Source organism: Gallinula chloropus (genome assembly GCF_964237585.1).
Source record: "Gallinula chloropus genome assembly, chromosome: 20".
Taxonomy (NCBI): Eukaryota; Metazoa; Chordata; class Aves; order Gruiformes; family Rallidae; genus Gallinula; species Gallinula chloropus.
The window spans coordinates 6377682-6398243 of record NC_140105.1 but is presented as its reverse complement, the minus strand read 5'-3'; the positions used below and the strand labels follow the sequence as shown (position 1 = coordinate 6398243).

General features: G+C 42.3%; 1 protein-coding gene across 1 annotated transcript in view; it reads left to right on the top strand.

The window, feature by feature from the left end:
• The window catches only part of TEX2 (testis expressed 2), a 50124-nt gene extending 30899 nt beyond the window's left edge, over window positions 1–19225 (top strand). Inside the window, exons 4-12 of the mRNA XM_084273596.1 lie at window positions 922–1258; window positions 2373–2620; window positions 4490–4639; window positions 6001–6100; window positions 10331–10463; window positions 14561–14683; window positions 16102–16311; window positions 16556–16676; window positions 17196–19225. Coding sequence (XP_084129722.1) covers window positions 922–1258; window positions 2373–2620; window positions 4490–4639; window positions 6001–6100; window positions 10331–10463; window positions 14561–14683; window positions 16102–16311; window positions 16556–16676; window positions 17196–17318 — 1545 coding nt within the window. The 3' untranslated portion in view covers window positions 17319–19225. The remainder of the gene's footprint in view (window positions 1–921; window positions 1259–2372; window positions 2621–4489; window positions 4640–6000; window positions 6101–10330; window positions 10464–14560; window positions 14684–16101; window positions 16312–16555; window positions 16677–17195) is intronic.
• The last annotated feature ends 1337 nt before the right edge of the window (window positions 19226–20562 follow it).

The following is a 20562-nucleotide window of genomic DNA, read 5'->3' as shown; positions in this document are numbered from 1 at the left end:
TGTGTTTGTTAGAGGAGACAGGAACCAGGGCGACAGTGCAGAAAACCTCCCTTCATTTCCCTGAGTCAGTATGGGAAAGGAGCTTTCTTCAGCTTTGCTTTCTATCCAGGGAAGATGGTAGAAAGATAAAGCAAGAACTTAGATTTCTGCCTATTGCACATTTGTTTTCCTGTAATGGAGACAAACAAAGCTATCACATGCTGCAAGAGCACTTGACAATTGTTCTGCATGATAGTTTAGAAAAATTTCCAGTACTTCCCCCTCCTCCCACCCTCACTTGGTTGCAAAAGTGCTGGATGCCTTGTGTATAACTGGCAAATTATGGCCATTCTCCAAGGTGTATACTTAAAGACATTGGAGAACGTGGGGTAAGTTCAGCCCCTAGAACTTAGAATTTTAAACTCTTACAAGTCTTCCCATCACTTGCATTGTTGCATTTCTCTCTGAACATAGTGAATTTAGGATATAGTTTATAAATAAAGGAATAAAATCACTGATTCTCACTGTGTGACTTGAGACTCTCAATTTGTGAGGTGGGCCTGAAAAGTTGAGATTTAAACCTCAGTTTAGATTCTCACTGCCTACCCAGTGGTCACAGAAATAAGGTTCTTGGGTTTTTAAATTTTTTTTTCTGCATAACTGACAATAGGATCTTTTAAACAAAAACTGAATTTTCTCCACATGGTTGTAGAAGTCTAAGCTACTTGTGTGGCCTTTGTTTTAATTCCAAGTCTGTGGCTCACCAAAGTCCTAGTGACAGTAGTTCATTGGACATCAACCAGCTGTATGTTGAACCAGTAAACCCAGCAGGTGCAGGGTAGGATCTGTCCTCTCATGTTCCTATGCTCTTTATGTGACTATAAAAACATAGATAATATACCTGAAACATAAGGTGATTTAACCATTTTGTTTATCCTTTAGATTTCCCTGGTTCCCAAGAGCCTGGCACGAAAACGCATTTGGAATAAGAAGTACCCTATTTGCATTGAACTTGCTAGACAGGATGACTTCATGGCTAAGGCCCAGCCTGACAAGGAGAACGCAGAGGAAAAGGTATCTGCTGAAAAAGGGGACTTGAACAATGAAGAATCCAAGAAGCCTCAGGATGGAGCAAAGTACGCTAGCCAAAAGGATCAAGTGCTTTATCTCTTTGGAAGGACAGGCAGGGAGAAGGAGGAATGGTTCAGAAGGTTCCTTCTCGCATCCAGGCTGAAGTCTGAAGCAAAGAAGCCATCCAGTGTATGTGGGAGCAAGCCAGGTATTCACAGTTTGTATTCTAGTAAAAGTGCTTATGAAAAGAGAGAGACTGAAGTCAGGTTTTCTCAGTGGTGGTTGTAGCAACTGTGGAACCACAATGATCTTTGCAGTCAAATAATACTAAAGGCACTCTTCTCCTTATCTTGGCCTCTCATTCCCAGCTTCCTACCCTGCCTTTTCCTCACTGGCTACATGCCCTCAACTGTTCTTGCTATTTTAGACTACTATATGTGAACACACTATTCTTCAGTGACTGTAACAGCCACTGTTGTTTCTGTTAGGATGAATTGTCCAGTCCCTTTTTTTCTCCATGCTGTTGGATCTGATGTCAATATTTGCAGCATTATACTCAGTCCTCTTATTACCCATTCTTCCACCTCCATCCTTCCTTCCACTCCAGTTTCCTGTAAAGACTAAGGAGCTTTCTCATGGGTTAATGTCATAAGCAACATGAAAAGTCCTCTACTAATATACATAGGATTCAACAAGCATGTTAGTCCACAGCATTGATCAAATGTTTGAAATACTAGTTTAAAACCATCTTGTGATATAACATTAAATTCAAATGACTCATGCTTTTCTGTCTTTATTCTCTGAGAAGCTTTTAAAAAAATTGGTTAACATCAAATTTCTGGCACATAACTTCTTGAAATGCAAATACAAAATTAATGGTTAATTAAAATTCTAATGGTTACATGCTTTTGACTGTCCTTTTAATTGTAACAACCTGTAATTAAATGGGGGGGGGAGGCTGAGTTATAGGTACATTTTAATCACCTGACTGTTAGGCATTGCTCAGCAGGGCTGTTGGGAATTCTGCCATGTCCATATTTAAATATGCTATTGATCAGCTGAGTTATCTAGTCCCATGTCATGCTGAGTGTTGAGTCATACCAAATACCAACTAATTTGGGTTTAGGATCACCTAAGCACACAGTAGTGGAATTTACTTTGACTTCTCAAAATGAGAAAGCACTTCAGTGAATAGTCTTTTTTTTCCAGAATAAATTGTATCTATGAGCTAATTTTATTCCTTCAAGTGTTGGATCATACACTCTGCTGCTTGACTGCCAGGTTCCTTCTCTGTTAAGCAGGTGTTATTCCTTTTAATTCAGGAATATTGCCCCCACACAGCAGAACTGAGAGCCAGGCTGGAGTTCTTACCCACAGCCGAAGCAACAGCAAGGGGAGTGCAGAAGACATTGCGTCCCAGCCGAAGCACAAGGACCTGGCTGGCAGCGTACGTCAGAAAATGCTGCTGGACTACAGTGTTTATATGGCAAAATGTGTTCCACCTGAAAAGAAAAGCCCTTCAAGCAGTCCAGTCCTCAGTGCAGATAGCAGCCCTACAGCTGTGAAAAAGGTAAAATACAAAGTCACTGGGGGGCTCTCACACTTGCCAGTTCCATGTTGACCACAGTTTATTCTTAATGTAACACACAAGGTTTTAATTGATTTAGTTTGATTTCTTTTCTCCCAAGAAAGTCTCTGTTTTTTCTGCCTTTTCAGTGTCTTGTACCTAAAAGATTGTACAGCTGAAGGCAATATGGTGGTAGATTTTCTGTATTAGGAGTGCACAGGTGTGTGCTACAGACTACTGGTCCAACAAGAAAGCAGTGCTTTCATCCTTGTCCTGAGAACTTTTTCTGTTGCGTGTTTCAGAAAGTGCTTAACCTCTTCAGTTCTTAAGAACAATGTCGTGGCCCTGCTGCCAATGACAGTGGGACAGTTTTTCCTCCAGTATATCTGCTGCTTGTGGTGTTTGGGGGACAGAAATGGAGTTCTCTTGTGCAGACTCACAACTTGGTTTGGACAGCCTTGCTGAAAAAGACATGAGGGGTGGGTGGATGGGTGGATGGATGGATCCTATGGCTTGAGTTTTTTAAAGTGTCTCTTAAATACCAAATGGTGTGTTTACTATCGTGTAGTACACGGCAGTGTAATAGTGAGCAAAGTCTGTCTTTGGCCTTTTGGACTGCATTTGAATCACTCTTAATAAACAGAACCTTAATATTAAGTACAACACTCGCAATAAATGGATCTTTAATGCTAAGTGTGATCACCATTCATTTAAAAGATGTGATTCATGTCATGCATCATCATTGCCAGACTTTCATATGATGTCCAGAAAGGAGTAGGAGGCCGTGGTATAGCATACAAATAAACACATCTCCTGTTCCTCTAGGAAAAAAAATGTACTCCAGACCCTGACAAGCCCTGCAGCAGTGATGAATTCGCTGCTGAATCTGGCACGTTTCAGAAATCATTCTATAAATAGATCAATGGTGCTGGCAGGAAACTTGCGTCACAGCAGAAGCTACTAACCCAGCAGCTCTGCCTGCCTAAGAGTGCAGCCATCCGGAGCAGTCACTGCCAAGAAATGATGTTCAGAGTTGTAGCATCTCCCTGACTCCTCTTAGAAAGCACTGCTCTTCTGCTGGCTTCGGGGTTTCTGCCTGCAGTAATGAAAGGCGAGTCCTCCTTTCGTTGCAGGCAGTTGAGAGGTGTTAAGTATGTTGTCCTTCCTTCCCGGAAGCCTTCTGGTTTTCATGACATTCAGGATAACCTGTACACACCCACAGTTATTTCAGCTGCCTTTGCTTTCATGTCTGTAGTCAGTGATGCAACACCTGGCTGTGTATGTCCAAGTGTTTTGAGGCCAAGACATAATCCTCCTGGACTGTAAACAAAGCCTTTAATGCAGCAGAAGGAACAATATGGCTTCCTAAATCCTATATGCAAACCCTGGAAGGATTTGCTTCCTTGTACTGCATTTGTTTGTCATTTTTTTTGTTTATTTGTGATGTTTTGGAACTGGATTTAAGGATATAAGATGGGGTCTTGCTTTGCTATGTGGTAAAACAAAAGAATAGTAGAGTAGCTGTTCTTGTAGATCCTATTGGGAAGAGTGTCTCTCTTACAGACACGTTTCTGAGCCTGCCCACGCTGGCCTTATCTGCTCTCTCTGCCAGAGGTTAAACTACATACCAGTTTCTCATTTCATTGCTAGAGGTGGATCTCTATGTGGTCTCCTTCACTCTGTTGCATGTCAGGATGATGACAAGTAAGCTCATGTCAGGCCAGCTGCTGTGCCTGTAAAGCTGCTGTATGTACTGAGCCTTTTGCATTAGCTGGCCAGGCTGGAACATGGAACTTCCCCCTGTAAATGAGCCCTTTTCTGACCTTAGTTCATGGAACTTACAGAGGTGAATAACCTGCTCTGTGTTTTCAGTTACCAGATACCCATGTAGAAGCTGAAGAAGAAGAACAGGAGGCCTGGGTGAATGCTTTGCTTGGACGAATATTTTGGGATTTTTTAGGAGAAAAGTATTGGTCTGATCTAGTGTCAAAGAAGATTCAAATGAAACTCAGCAAAATAAAGGTAACTGATCAGGAGACCTGCACGGCATGTTCCTCATGGAGGAAAACAAACACATAGTCTTTGAGTTTTAAAGCAATAGAAGAAACACTTCACACTTGTATGGAAAAGACAAATAATGGGGTGCAGAGTTCCAGTTCAGCTTTGCTATCCATTTCACAGGAGGATTTCAATTACTGACTTCACAGATTCAGAGCTACAGTTGAATTAGCTCTGTGTGTGTGAGTCTGAAGGTTTTGTGTGAAAAGATATACTTTAGGGATAAATAGAAGTGCTTATAAGTTCTGAAATCTGCTTTGGGCAGTTGTAGGCTGCTGCTAAGATGGAGGTTGGGGAACCACAATTCTAATGTGCTGCTGTTAACCTCAGACAGGCACTGCTGGCCTGGAGAGGTCACTGGGAGGAACAGACAGGGAAGAGCTGTCTGTGGGGTGATGGGATGTAATCTGCATCAGGGATATAATTGTGCATAACTGTGTAAGGTCAAAGGGTGAGGGGCAGAGGGATGTTTCTGAATGACTTCTGGGTCTTCCCTTTGCATTCTGTGCTTCTGAACAGCAGCAGTTAATCATAGGGCTGTTTAGCTCCTGATGTTTGGGGAGGAGTTTGCTTGTTCCTAAAGGCAAAGGAAGATGTCTTGCTGACAAAAGCTCTGAAATTTAGCTGCCAACACCAGCTGTGAGATGGTGTTGCTTGTGCTTTGGGAGATGAGCAAGTAACCTCATTCTGCTATGGCTGTTTCCACAACTGTGACAGCAGGGTCCCCAAACATCTCATTGGAAACAGTTTAAGTGGAAAGACTAGGAATGGGGGATGGATGTGTTTTTATAGGTTATACCACTGTCTGTTCACAGGAGATAGAATTTCTATCAATTAGGAATACTTAGAGTAAATAGATACACAATTCATCATGATTCTGTACCTCTATTACACTAGATTTGAAATCTAATGTGCTGTGAAAGTATTTGCTGAAGATAAAAATAGTTGAGACATTGCTATAACTGCAACTAGCTGTAAAATATATAACCAAATTAAAATCCAAAGAAGTCTTTGTTTTCTAGTCACAGTAAAATAGGACTTACACTTTATTCTTCAGCTTTTTACCTGCTTTGATCAAAAAGCATGTTGGAGGTTTAAGGTCAGTGTCTGAACTTCAGCATAGTTGTAAAACATTCCAAGTTCAGCTGCTGAATCTCTCCATAAAATACTGTTTTGAAAATGGTAACTGTGAAGTCCTACAATTGGAAGAAATGTATTTAATCATACTTGTGTTCTTTCACTGGTAAAAGTTTAATGAACTTTCTTCTCCCAGGGAACAGCAATGTTCAGTTCCATAACATGGTTTTTACATTCTGTTCTTCTAGCTGCCATACTTCATGAATGAACTAACTCTGACTGAGCTTGACATGGGGATAGCGGTGCCGAAGATCCTTCAGGCCTTCAAACCTTCTGTTGATCACAGAGGTAAAAGACACGCCTCCTCTTCTGATTTTGCCAGGTTCATGCCTTTGTACCTTTGGAGAACAAACGTTGAGCTGTTTATTTTGCTGGTGTTTTAATCAGAGGAAGGTTTGTGTAATAAAAGCTGATTCTGAGGAGACGCTGAGTGGTTGCTGTCTCCAACAGTAGTTGTGTCCGGGTTAGTATAACCTTCTGTAGATACAGAAACAGGATCATGTCTTTCCATTGAAAATAATGACTTAACTAAACCAAAACTTGTGTGCAACAGAGATCAGATTCAGGTCTGTGCTCTGTCAGGGACTGCAGAGCAATGCATATCCCCTTTGAGACAGACCTGTTTCTGTGCCATAGCTGGAAACAGGTTTGGTTCCCTTAAACATTGCTGCCTTCTGAAAACAGTGATTTAGAAAATACAATAGCAGTAACTCAGAAAACAAGAATCTAGTACTGCTTTGATAAGAAACTTCAGTTTATTAAGGGTTTGTTAGCTTATGTTCTTTCACTCCCTTTGCTCCTTCACTCACCAAGCTGTTACACTGGGCTGTTACACTTGAACTCGAGGTGAAGTTCCTAATTGGTCTGAAGGGAAATATTTCCTTGGAGGACCTGTTGTGGCACAGCTATGGATTGCATCACAAACAACTTATTTTTATTTGAATCTACTCTTTCAACTCTTAGATGAAGATATCAATATAATTTCTAGATGGTGCTAAGACCAATAAACTGGTAGTCAGGCTGTAGGAATTTAATGAATTGGCAGTACTCGTTAAGACTCTGGAGAGGCTCTAAATTACAGGCCAGCAGAGAGCTGAACTTCGAGTTGCAGTAGAATATTTGGAATGACAAGAGCAAACATGGATGGAGTGAAGCTTGAAGAGGCAACTAGCCGAAAATTGTAAGAGCTTCAATCTTCAGTGGCTCTCCTGTGCAGAGAGTTTCTAAGGGAAGAGCAGGCTATTGTGGTTGTTTAGTATCTTCTCAGAGCATGAGGTACATGGCACTGTGTCCTTCCGTGCAGAGCTGCCTGGAGGGGACTGTGGTCCTGAACTCTCTTTTGAGTTTAAGGGTTCTGTTTGTAGCGTGGTTTGTCTCTTCAAGATCTTCGTGCTGCTTGCTGTTCTTTAAAGGTCAAGCAACCGTGGTTGCCCAGGATGGAGGAATTGGGATAGAATTCAACTGTGCACAGGGTTAGATAACAAGCCAGTTTCTGCTTAGAACCAATGTAGGCTTCATCTTTGCTCATATTATATAGTTTGAACCTGGTCGTTTTAAGGTCTATTTAGGTCTACTTTTGATGTAAGACTCATTTTTCTGCTGCTCTTAATGCAGTGCTCTCCTCTAACTCAGATGAATTGTTGTCATCAGACCTTTGCAAGAACACCAGGTGCATGAAATTTAGAAGGAAAAAACTTCATCACTAATATTAAACATGTTGTGCCACTCAAATCACTGCCTAGAAGCATGGGGAGGTCAGGAAACTCTAACCTTTCCCTCAGAAAAACATGAGAACAAAACAGACTTAGGGGAATTTGAAAAATTCTCTTGGCCATGTATCACAGATTACCTAAAGCTGCTGCTGTATCCATGGGCTATTGTTTGCCTTATCACACTGGAGACCTGCAGCTCTTTGGGGAAAAGCCTTATCTATAAAACACTGGGTACTTTGCTCTCCCTTTCTTCAAAGTATGTTTTCCACTGAGCTTTATAGAAAAGGCACATTTGCAAAGAGCACATTGTTTTGTTGTCATGACGAATAAAAATTGTCTTTTAAGAAAAATAAAGAACTAATGGCTGGAATAAGCTCATGTGCAGGGGACTAAACCACATTGCTGCTTCATGTCATATGCACCCTGCATGGGACAGTGAGTTCTCCACGGTACTTAAGGATATCCTCCAGTGTTCCCAGGAGCAAAGTGCCTTCACTATTGGTAGAAATTTTATTTTGAGTTAACAGAAAACAGTGTGAAGGCTTCTTAAAATCATTAAATGTGTGATGCTTGTCAAGTGGTTTCGTGGTTTCTTTTGAAATGAACTTGTGTTTTGTGGTTCTTGTCAGTGTTTCCCTTCCCCTGGATTTAAACACCTTCTGAATTCTTTTCTCTTCTCATGACTTCTACTGTGACCAAAGGCTGTAGCTCTTAATTCATGGGATGGGATTTAGGAGACTGAACCCTTCCCTGCAATTGACAGCAGTGAGAACAGTTAACTCCTTCAGTTACACTGTGACAAGCCACATTTATGGTAGAATTTGTAATCCTTATAACTTCATCCATGTTGTCAAATGACAGGTAAACTCTTAGTGTCTGAGGTTTTCAGTGCTTGCAGTGAATAATTCCCAAAATAACTGCTTTTGCTATTTTACTTAAAAGGCCATAAACCAGGGGGATGACAATTGGAAATGCTTGTTTTTGTAAGGGTAAGTGTGTTTGTTGGAAAGTTGACCTATGAATAGACCACACATGGGGGGAAAAAAAAATCCTAAAACTTCAGGCCAGTGTCCAGAACAAACACTTGTCAGAACTTACTGTTTTAAAGTGTTTGAGACAGCCATCTGAGGGAGCACTTTGTGAGGCTTTACATTGGAGTTGCTAATTGTGATGTGCTTTGTTTCATCCATAACTTTTTATCAGTGCTTGATTACAAGAAAAATACTTTTTGTATGACATGGCTTCTCTAAGTAACTAAATTCATTAAGTGACAGTGATAAGAAAAAAAATACCTTGTTTCTGTTACTCCAGCCCTGTTTGGGTGGCAGCATGTGCTGTAGCATTCGCTGTGCTTCTGTCAAGGGTGGGGAACCAGATAACTCTGAATAAATTCTACCGTCTGCCCAATTATTTGCCCCTCCATCCCCTACCTTCCCTTTTCCCTCAAGAAAATCTGTATGGATGTTTTCTGGCCAGAAGGAATTTTCCCTCTCAGTAATGGCATCCTTTGCTTAATTTGATCTGCTCTCAGAGTAGCATTGATGTTTGAAGTGTGCTGACTCACTGGCTATCCAGAGGGGCTGTTCAGTTGTTTTCTTGTTCCTGATGATCTCACTATTACTGCAGAGAGGAAAAAAAATCTCCATAAGCTTGTGTTTTGAGTTTGTGTCTCTTGTTTTAGAACAGCATTAGGAAAACTGTATGATGGAGAAGAATAGTTGGGGTTAGTGTAGAAGCAGCTGGACTTCAGCACTGCTCCAGCATGTTCCCTGGTCGTACATCACTGACCTGCTCTTTGGGAACCGTGTCTGTCTGCCACCGTAAGTGGGTGGGATGAGGGACAATGCCATCCTTCTGGAATGTCTTCGCAGAAAAGAGAAAGTGTGTCCTTTACAGATCAAAAAAATCCAAGGAGTAGTTACCACTGATTGCTTCTGAGTGAATAAATAAAAGGAGAGTGTTACTGGTGGATGTGCCAGGTACTGGTGGGGCATATTGTGTGCAGCTGTGGGTCTGGAAATGTAAGAGGCATAACCTGGCCTTAGTGGCATTTGATTTCTGATCTCTGCATCATAAATACCCTAAGGCTTATTTCATTTGGTGGGACTGCAGAGTGTCATGATATTCCCAAGACATTTATTTTGGTGATTGCAATAAGTGAATAGTCTGCCCAGACTTTAACTTAGAACAATTCTAGACACAGAGTATTAAGTAGTGACCCCATTCGCTGTGAGCATCAAAACAATCCCTGTATCTGAGTTATACTGAGCAAACCATTTCGGACTTCTTCTGTACGTGGTTGTCAAAAGCAAAGGGGACTGCAGGGTGTGACAAGCAATACTGCTCTGGGATTTCAAGTCTTGCTTCATGTGGGTGGTGTAGGTAATATAGAGGAGTGTCCCTGTTCCTGTTTGGCTTGGAGCATTACTGTAAATAGTTCTGAAGTGAATCCCTGATTGTATTCTCTTTTCTTTATCTTGATTCAGATCTCTTAAGCAGTTTAGGTGTGTGTAAATCGCAGTCCTCCTTTTAGCTCATCAGCTGTGCTCAGTGATCTGTCTTTCAGCACAGCTTTGATTCATATCTGAACATTAACCTTTGTTACATAAGCCTAATGGAACAGAGAACTTGCTTTAAGCTTTTTATTATATGTGAATTAATGACATAATTGTTTGACAAAAAAGTTTTTCTCTTTGGAAAAAGCATGATGTATAGAATTGTTTTAAAATGTTTGGGCTTGATATTAAAATAAGTGATTGTGACTGTTCTTAAAGTGACATCTCTGTGGTTTTGTTCTTAATTTTAGGACTTTGGGTTGATTTGGAAATGTCCTACAATGGGTCTTTTCTAATGACCCTAGAAACCAAGATGAACTTGACCAAACTTGGTAAAGAGCCACTTGGTGAGGCGCTTAAAGTTGGAGAGATCGGCAAAGAAGGGTAAGGTATTGTGATGGAGGAGTGGAGTGAGAGCTCAGAGACTGAGATCTGCTCTGTGTGTGTGCAGCTCTGGCTCTGCAGTGTACTGAAAGGAGTTGGGGTGGCATACGTGGAGTGTGGAACTTGGCCTTTCTGTGCAAATCGAATGTTTGATTATACCCTTGATAATTACCTTAAGAGGCTTTTGTAGTACAATAATTTTTACATACATTTTTGTATATTTTTGTGTTCTGTGACTAAAATTTGGGTTTCTGCCTGTTTTGGGGTCTTGCCAGTGAGACCTGAATGTTGGAGAGTTGTTGTGTAAGTGCTCCTACAGATGGGCCAGCTACCGTTGCAAGCTGTGTAATAGTAACTGTGGAAAGTCGATAGGGTGTAATTGTTACTGAAAGGCTTTTTCAGGAGGTTTATTGCGTCATGGGAATAATCACACCCCTACTTTAGTCCAGTTTTCCTCATATCCCACTTTCATTAACTTGGTGTCTCTAAAGTGCAGTGCCTCATAATGAACTAATTAGAAAAACACATTTACTGTAGCTTGTATTTGTGCTTTCTCTCTCCTTTTATGGTGGTTGAATTTCATCGGTCTGGTCGCTTATGTTAACCTGGTGAGTGACACCTGTCAAGTACCTGTCCGGTCAGCCCCAGAACACTGATACTCTTTGTACTTGAGAAATCTGCTGTCTCTGAGCATCTGGTGGTCTCTGATTTAATGTATAACCACTGCCAACAAATCAAGAAAATATTCTCTAAATCTGGCCACTTGTTTAGAAGGGAACAAAATGTTGTGGTCTTTAATGTCGTAGCTCTAACCGTTCATTCTGAGAGATCTTGAAGTGATACTTACAGCAGCACTGTATATTATAGTGCAGTCGTGACATGAAAATAAACATGAAAAACTAATGGCTGAATGATCTCATACACTGGTAGAAATTCAGAGGATTTAAAATCGACCTAGATTCTTCTTGTCACTGCTTGAAATAAATATTTCTGAATTTACATGAGAATAATTGGTAGGAGTGATTTGAGAAAAATCCCTTTATCTTCTGCACCCAAACACTGGAGGGTAGAGAAGTAAATGTTTGTACAAACTGAATTCTTGCTCTTCTTCCTCATCCCTCTGCATTTTCCTTGTGGAAAATGTGTCCAGTGGAAGAATGGCCTCAGAAATAATTAGTGAACACATTGATTTCATATTTAAAAGTCAGCTTTATTCTATCTGGGCAATAGGCTCCTGGCAACGCAAATGTAAATGTCTGTAGCTAAGCAACCAATTATTTAAGGTATAACCATTAACTGTATTGTGCCCTGCACGTGGCTGTGATGCTTCAAATTCTCAGGGCCAGGGACTGTGCCAGCTCGACACAAAGTGCAGTCTGTTGTGTTCTGGTTTGAATGAGAGGTGGGGCTTTTCCCTTAAGTACAATGGATATTAAAACTAAAGACTCTGAGAAGTATAGAGCAGTTTGATTCCTATCTGTGCTTTCCATTGTGTTAGTTAATTTGACTGCCTTTTTTAATTATCAGTTGATGATTGCTGCAACAAATCAAACCATCCTGCGTGCACTTGCATCCACAGCTGTGGTGTCTGCAGGTGCTGCGTGTTGGTTGCTTACACTTACTCCTGTCCCTCAAGAGCCTAGAGCAAACCCCCAGTTGAGATGTAGCAACCACAAACTCATGTAAGAAAGGATCTACTCATCCATAAAGAGGAGGGTGAGGGAACAACACTGAGTTTTACTTGTCCATGGGTATGGTCAGTGTAAAGCAAGCTTCAGTGTTGTGGTCCATTCTGCTGTCACTGCTGTGCTACTGTTTGAAATACAAGTGTGCTGTTACACAGCTCGATAGTTCTGCCTTGGGTGTGCTTTCAGGAAAATGCAGCTCTCAAAAAGGGTTGAAAACTATTTAATCACCAAATTTATAAAAATTAATACAGTGGCAAATTGTACCATCCCAGAGATGAGGCGATGCAGCAGGGTAAACCCGCGGTACCGCAGTTCCGTACCCCACCAGTCCTTTTCCCTATGTTCTATCATGTAAAAACAAACTGACAAATGGCAATTCATCAAATACTGTGCAGTCTGCTCAGGAACAATACTGTAGCTCCAAAGTGCTTTTCTGCCAATGTTTGTGTCATATAAATGGCCTATTGTATGCAAAGATCCCCATAAATCTCAATCATGCTTATTTGTTGTCGCTCTTTTTAATGCGAGGAAATCTTGTGGTCTTGAGCAGGCTGTGGGTGCATTTCGGGGGCACTTCAGAGGGCCTGTTACCTTGGCAAATAAACACCTTCTTACAAGGTGACACCTTCCAGAGCCTCATGCACTGGGCATGCTTTGCACAGGGCGGTGTAATGTGCACAGGGAAGCCAGGTGAAGGCACACCCAGGAAGAAAATGTGCAGTTTGAATTTGACCAAAACCCGTGAGCTTCTGTCTGAGCAGCAGCTCCGGTGCCGCGATTTGGGTCAGTGACGTGAACCATCCATCCCCCAGGTCCTCAGGGAGGTGGTTCACTTCAATGTGCTGCTTCTGTGGGGACAGAAGGCATCTCTGGGTAAAAAGAGGTGTACGATTCCGAGTCCATCACATGGGTAGGAAATTCTTCTCTATGCTGGCAGGTCATGGGATTGCTGCTCCAGCTCTTAAACAGGCAGTTGGGAGGGAGTGCTGTGCACTGCGAGCTGTGTCTGAACTGTCCTTCTACATTAGGACTTCACACAACAACCAACTGCAGCTTGTTCTATGTACAGGATAACAGACATTAGCCTCAGTCTGTGATCTGTGTGAGGTTAGCAAATGCTTCAAATGGATTTCCAAGAACACAAAAAAAGAAGATTCATCCACAAACTGTATTGTGAACAAGCCATAGAACATTGTGGTGCTGGGTGTAGTCACTAGGGCTGAAACTGCATGCTTTTGGAGCTTGGGTTGTATAACTGTTTCAGGCTCTTGCAGTTGGTCTGATGTGTTAATACTGAAGGGTGTTTGCTGTGTCCTTGCCAAATTTTAATCCGTTTAAAAGACTTGAATTTTTTTCTGTGATTGTGTAGGGAAACTCTTCCATAGTTGAAGTTTAGGAATTAGTTGCTACCCTGTGGTATTTTTTCCCCTAGAAGGGGCACTTAGTTTTATTACTTTTTATTTTTCCTCCCCTCCTCTCCCCATGACATTCTTTGCCTTATTCCATCTTGGAATCTCTTCAGAAAAAAAATAACAAACCAAAACTTTAAATCCTGTAAAACAACATTGGGTGTTTTAGAGGAACTTGAAAATTCACAAGCCCGAAGGTGTCTCTAAAGGGAGATTATAGCCTAAGTTTGTGTGGGACAAAAGGATCTCTGCAAAACACCTAAGAAATATTACTTCCTGGGTTTTTTCTACACAAAATTGGTAAGTGATGACATACTGTAGCTACAATACGGTGAGTTGCTCATTTGAGACAACTTGGCTCTGCCAGCGTGAGCATCGCGCGTTTGCTTTTGGAGGGAGAGGGCAGCGATGCGATTCCCTTGTGCGTAGCAGCACGGTACCGCTGCTGGAGGTGGGTCTGAGCTGTAGAATTTGCAGGTGTGTCTGAACAGACACAGTGAAATTCACTGATGTGAGTTAAAGTGCAGTAGAGAGTTGAGTCCCACATTTGCTTTCAGTACAAGACAGGACTGCACGTTCTCACCTTGCGGTTTAAAAGCATGCCTCTGTCAGAGTTTAAAAACAAACCCACCCCTTGCCCAGCCTACATACTGCTCAACTTCCACGGAAAGCCACAAGCAGCAACAGAGGTGCTTTCAGATCAAATCAAATTTTGAATGATCTCCACGTTTGATTAGAGTATGTAGAATAGCCATTCCCTTGTGATCCTCTTTTAGGCAGGTTTACATTTCACTGGAAGAAACAGCTTTTCTCATTCAAAGCTAGTTCTGACAGACTGGTTTCAAAGCTGGTTTGGTTTTGCTCTCTTACAGTTTTTTATATAAAAGAGGAGGGGACATTTCAGTCTCCAACAGAAATGCATATGATGTCAGCAAAAACTGTACATGATAAATACCTATTTACAAATACTCTGTTTGACCTGGAACTTGTGTTGTTTCAGTTTCAGGCCAAGGGCATATTGTCTTGCAGACAGTGACGAGGAATCCTCCAGTGCTGGGTCTTCAGAAGAGGATGATGCTCCTGAATTGGCAGGAGAGAAGCAGGTGACTCCTGGCGCAGAAGGGTGAGCTGTCTGTGTAGTGGTGATTGGTCCTTTCCTCCCTGCTACGTTTCCAGACTTGGGATAACCAGTACCTTTTCCAGCCCTGTAATGCTCCCTGTCACACAGTGTGGCAGGGGGTGAATATAGCCCAGCAATTCATTGTCACACAGTGTGGCAGGGGGTGAATATAGCCCAGCAATTAAGCAAACACAACTCGCCCTTTTCTTGAGCAGGCAGCAGCAATCACGCCGTGTGCTGCAAACTGAAAGGAAGCTGCTCCAGTGAGTTTTGCCATGCTGGGAGCATTGTTCACCCTGCTGCTTCTGCAGTGACCTGTACAGAGCTCCACTTGACACCACCAAATTTCTTCACTATTAGATTACAGAGGGAGCCAAGTCTCTGGGCCAGAGAACCCATGGGGACCTTCCCCTGCATGTCTTGCCTGGTAGCAGAGCCAAGAACAGGATTTTGTTTGTGAACTTGAAACACTGTTTGTATACAGCATTATGCCCATGCTGATCCTGCTGATCCCTTATTTCCAATGGATTCTTTTCTTTAAGAAAACAACCATTATTCAAGCCTAGCTTTCTTGTTCAGGGTGGTTGGGGGTTTTTTTCCTGTTGTTTGTTTGGGTTGGGGTTTTTTGTTTTTTCCTTGCAGGGCTTCAGGTGTCTGGGCTATGCAACACTGCCCTCTGATGCTGTTCAAGAATTTTTAAAAAAAAAAGTAATTTCTAATTTTCAGTTTTGCCACGTCATGCCCTGTTTTGGCTGCTGCTCTGATTTTTTTGCTTTCTGCATCTGATTGAAACTGTGCCATGTGCTGAGAAAGCTGCAGTCAGCCATAAATGTCTCAGACAATCACAGTGTTTCCTGTGTCTAAACACATCTTGGTGATTTTACAGGGATATACCAATAGACTCCATGACATATTCAGAATGTTCCGTGAAGTTTCCTTAGAGTTCACTCCTAAACTCATTTTAAATGATACAATACCATAAAATAAAAGCATTTGTTTGACACACACTGTTAGATGGGTTAGATGTGATAGTCAGGCCTTCTCTGCTGATGACTTGTGCATATGTCTGGGTGCATCAGTGTCTTGACGGTTCTGTTGGGATGATAACTGACAGTTTGTCACTCCTCATGCCAGCTTGCTGGCATAAATGATGTATTTCCAACTTTTAAAATGTTGTGTTTCCAGTGCCATCTGGGAAGAGTGTTGGGGCTGGACAGAATTTCTGCCAGACACTTGCAGCTGACAGCACACGGCTGCCGTGTGCAGGCTCTGGTACGAACTGTGTGGACCTGTGAACATCTATCTGTTACAGAATTTTTATATCAAGAACTCTAATGATTTAATAGGAGATCCCCAGGTATCCTAGCAAAAAATAGGTTTTAGAAAATTACCTTGATGTACTCTCTATTCTCTATCTAAAGGTATGTCGGAGGACATCGGACAAGTAAAATCATGAGAATCGTGGATAAAATTACTAAGTCAAAATACTTTCAGAAAGCAACAGAGACTGAGTTTATTAAGAAGAAAATTGAGGAGGTCTCAAATACTCCATTGCTGCTAACAGTTGAAGTACAAGAGTGCAGAGGAACACTAGTGATTAACATTCCACCTCCACCTACTGACCGAATATGGTAAGAGGAACTTGGGCAGAGCTGGGCAGTGTTTCAGGTGTGTGCTAAGGGATTGCAACTGAGAAGGGTTAAAGTATAGCTGAAGTGAGTTCTGGAAGAGCTGCAATTAAACTAGCTGTAAATGAGGTAGGAACTGCTAGTAAGGGAACACTGCTAGTAAGAGAATACTGCCAATTAATGCATGTAAGTGTATGCTTTGTTTCAGTGTTTATAATTAAAAATCCTATTCTGCATATCTCCCAAGGTATGGCTTTCGAAGACCTCCCTACCTGGAGTTAAAAGCTCGGCCAAAACTTGGTGAGAGAGAAGTGACTCTGGTTCATGTAACTGACTGGATAGAGAGGAAACTAGAGCAAGAGTTTCAGGTGCGTTTCCTTTACGTTTTCACTTCAGTAATGGTAGTTTTGGTCTTGGGGTGGGAGGTTTAATTTTTGCTTGCCCCCCATTTCATTCAAGGCTGTTCATGTTCAGTGGAAGGGATGTTAAGAACTCGCTGAAGCTGACTTCTGGCATGGTCACAAGCCCATGTGTAGACCTGGATGGAAATGTGGTTTAGTACTTGTTGGAATGGTTTAGAGATGAAAATGCCATTTCTTTGAAGTAGGTACTAGGTCAAATTTGTAGTATTTAAGAACATGATCCTAAGTGTTGGAATGATAACTGACAGTTAGTAACTGACTTAATGGACAGCGCAGGATCTTAATGTTTCTGAGCTTTCATCTACAAATGTAACACAATGAAATGGCTTGAGTTAACAGGTGCTGTAGGTATGGGCACCTGCTCAAACACTGCTGAACTCAAGAATATTGTTGCATTTTTTAACTAAACTAAGGTTTCAGGCAGCATATGAAGTGTAACTGGATTCAATTGCATCTTTTTCACAGAAAATCTTTGTCATGCCAAACATGGATGATGTTTATATTCCTTTAATGCACTCAGCCATGGATCCCCGCTCCTCTACGAGCCCTCTTAAAGATCTGATCACAGAGGTCCCCGATCAACCATGACACGTGAAGATTCTTGCAGTTTACAGTATTATAAAAGTTATTCTCATGGTTTTATAAACTGTGCTGTAGTTCTCATCTTTAACTTGTGCCACTTTCCCCCCCCAGGGACTGCCTATAACCATACCTTTGTGCTCACTTGCCTGGTTATTGTTCCTGTGTACTTCAGCTACATGAAGTTCCATTCCATTAAGCAGTTGATTTATTTTTGTACTGGCTGCCATTGGGATTTTAACTCGGAGGCTGAGATGACCTGTTCTTTGGGGGAGGGAGGAGGAACCTAACTGTAATAGATCAAGGAGCTTGTTGACACACTTTTGTTCAGCTTCTGTTTTCATGCTACGTTAATGTGCATTAAAGCATTGCAAAAGGTTGTTTGGCAGCAAAGGAACTGTGTGCCAAATGGAAAAAAAGTCCTAAATAAGGAATGAATTTATAAAACTGGAAGAATATTTTTCTTTCTCAGGCAGTTGGAGGTGTAGAATGAACTGTTTTATGTTCTTTCACTTCTGCAGTCAATAGCTTGTGTCAAGCAATTGAAATATGAAATGCTTTCAGGATAAAAGAATGTAAATTGGATGTATAGGTAATATTGTGATTCAATGTGGTATATACATATTACTTTTTTCATATAGAACTTGTGCTTTTTTGGGGAAGCAAGTAGCCATAAAACACCCAGTGATCTGCGAAAGTGGGACTGACAGATTTTTGTAAATGAGGAGAAAAAAGTTGGTAAAGCCATGAGACCAAACCATAGCAAGCCGCCTTAGAGTGAGGTACAATCACCTTGGTTCATGATTAATTCTGAATGTTTCTAAAGACATGAGCACACACATGAAGTGTCTAATACTGCACATTACCAGAAGTACTTAGTTACCCTACTGTGTATAGAGCCTCTTGCTACAAGGAAACACACAGCTTTTTTTCGTACAGGAGTTTGTTGCTGTGAGTCTCTTCCATTGCACTGTGTTTACATGCAAAGCAGGGGACTGGCTACTCAGGTGACAGCTGTGCCACTCCAGGCCTCAGAGCACTTGGTGTTCCTGCAAGCAGCTGTGACCGAAAGGCTTTGGCCCCCATGCATCGGTTCTTTGTGGAATAGGAATTCAAGCATTGCAGTTGCTCAAGCTGATAGGGATGTAATTAAAGACTGTTTCTGCTAATTAATGGCCAAAACTAAGGGGGGGAGGGGAAACTGCCTTTAATTTCTATTGGATGATTGAAGAATAAATGTATGCCGTAAACTCAATATTCAGACACTACATATCCACTATTTAACACATGTAATATTTTTCTGATACTGTGTTGCCAACTGTTCATGGATGTCAGAAAACATTTTAGTTTACAAAGAAGGTGAGTTCTGGCTCTCCTTTTACAACATGATTTGCTTTTTTTTAGAATTTTTAAAGGACTTTTTTGTATGTTGTGTTGTCACGTTTGATGTAAATCAATTTCCATGGGCAACTTGATTTGCCATCTCTAAATGAAGCTATATTGAAGGTTTTTTAAACAGCACCTTGCCTGAAGCATAAAAGAAAACTAGCATTTAATATATTTAAAATTAATTCTATATTTGAACACCTATTTTGGTTACCTTTAATTGAAATATTAATAGGTTATATTTGTTACCTGAACTCCTCCTTGACCATTCCAGGCTGTGTATATTCTGGGGTTTGCTCCGATTACGTAGGCATTATTTGCCTTTCATGAAGTCTGCATGTCTTGTACGCAGGTCTTTTATATGATTTAATTTCTATGTGCAATAACTGAAGTCAAAGGACTAGATGCACTAATGTGTAAACAGATTTAGACTTATTACACAAGATTGTCATATTGCACTTCATAAACTGTGGGTAACTACAATCTGCTTGCTTTGTTTTATTAAATAAATTTATCCCATGTCAAACTTACTCAGTTAAAATGTGTTTTTGTGTAGTACTTAGCAGCTGTCTTTTGCAAGTTATTTAAAAAACAGCTTTCCAAGAGGAGTGTGCAGTGTGCTTCTCTGGTACTTTTATATACCAGAATTGTACTCTTATGATATTGTGGCATATGACTGGCTTTTAGGGTTAACTAATAGTGAAAGCCTGAGTATTTTTCAAGTAAGGCTTACAGTTTAAGAACCTGCTCAACTTGGCTACTAGTATGTCCAGGAGTGGGTATAGAAGACACTGGAACTCCAGCCTCAGAACTCCAGCCTCCCTGCAGCTGTTACCAGGGGCAATATACAGAAGACCTTAAAACAGCTGCAGCTGGTTTTCATGGGGTTAAACTCCTACTTTATACACACCACAAACTAAAGCTAAAGCACCTGGCACGCTACTGTTAAAGCTAGCTCACCTCCTCACCCGGGTGCTGTACTCAATCCAAGCAGGCACGAGGCCTGGGCCTTTTGCCTGTCCCAAGTCCCTTTGCAAACTGGCCCCTGAACTCCTTCAGGAACAAACTGGTCAACCAGCTCCGGAGCGGCAGCTGGGCTTGTGCCGAATGCACCGTCAGTGCGTGAGGGACCAGGCTCCCCTTCCACCCCCGCACTATCCTTGGCCTCACATTAGGCCTAGGACCAGAGAGAGACCTGCGCTCCCCTCACGGCACCGCGCAGGTCCCCGCCTCTGCGCCACCCCCTGCCGCCGCCTCAGTGGCGGGCTGCGGCGCCATTTTGTGCCGAGGCGGCAGCCGCCCGCTCCCGCCCCAGGGCTCTGTCACTTGCTTTTAAAAGGGCCACCCGGGTCCGGCCGAGCAGCCCCAGTTATGAAGCAGCGTTTCGCTCTAGCACTACAGCTTGGCCAGCGGCGCCGCGGGCAGGGCACCCCGCCGGGTCAAAGGCAGTGCGGGGAACGGGGGGACGTGCACTCAAGAACCAGCCGGACACATTCTGGGGATTCACACAGCTTTATTTACCAGGCGGCTGCCGATGGTCGCACGGGCCCTGCAAGACACAGAGGGAAAAGAGAAGGTTACAGATGCAGGGCACCGCAACCGCCCCGCGGAGCGGGCGGTTGCCAGGGCGCTCAGTAGTAGGTTTGCTTCATGCCTGTCAGCAGTCTAACACGTGTCAAGAGACATCATCGCGGCCCGGCCCACCCGCCCGTCCCCCTGCCGCTCCGGCCGCCACACTCACCTCAGCCCACCGCGCCGAAAAAGAGGCCGCAAATGGCTCTCGGTCCTCTTTATGTAGCGGCCGGCGTCCCGCCCCGCCTTGTCTCGCCCAATAGGGATCAAACCTGGGGCACGCGCGTTCTGGGTG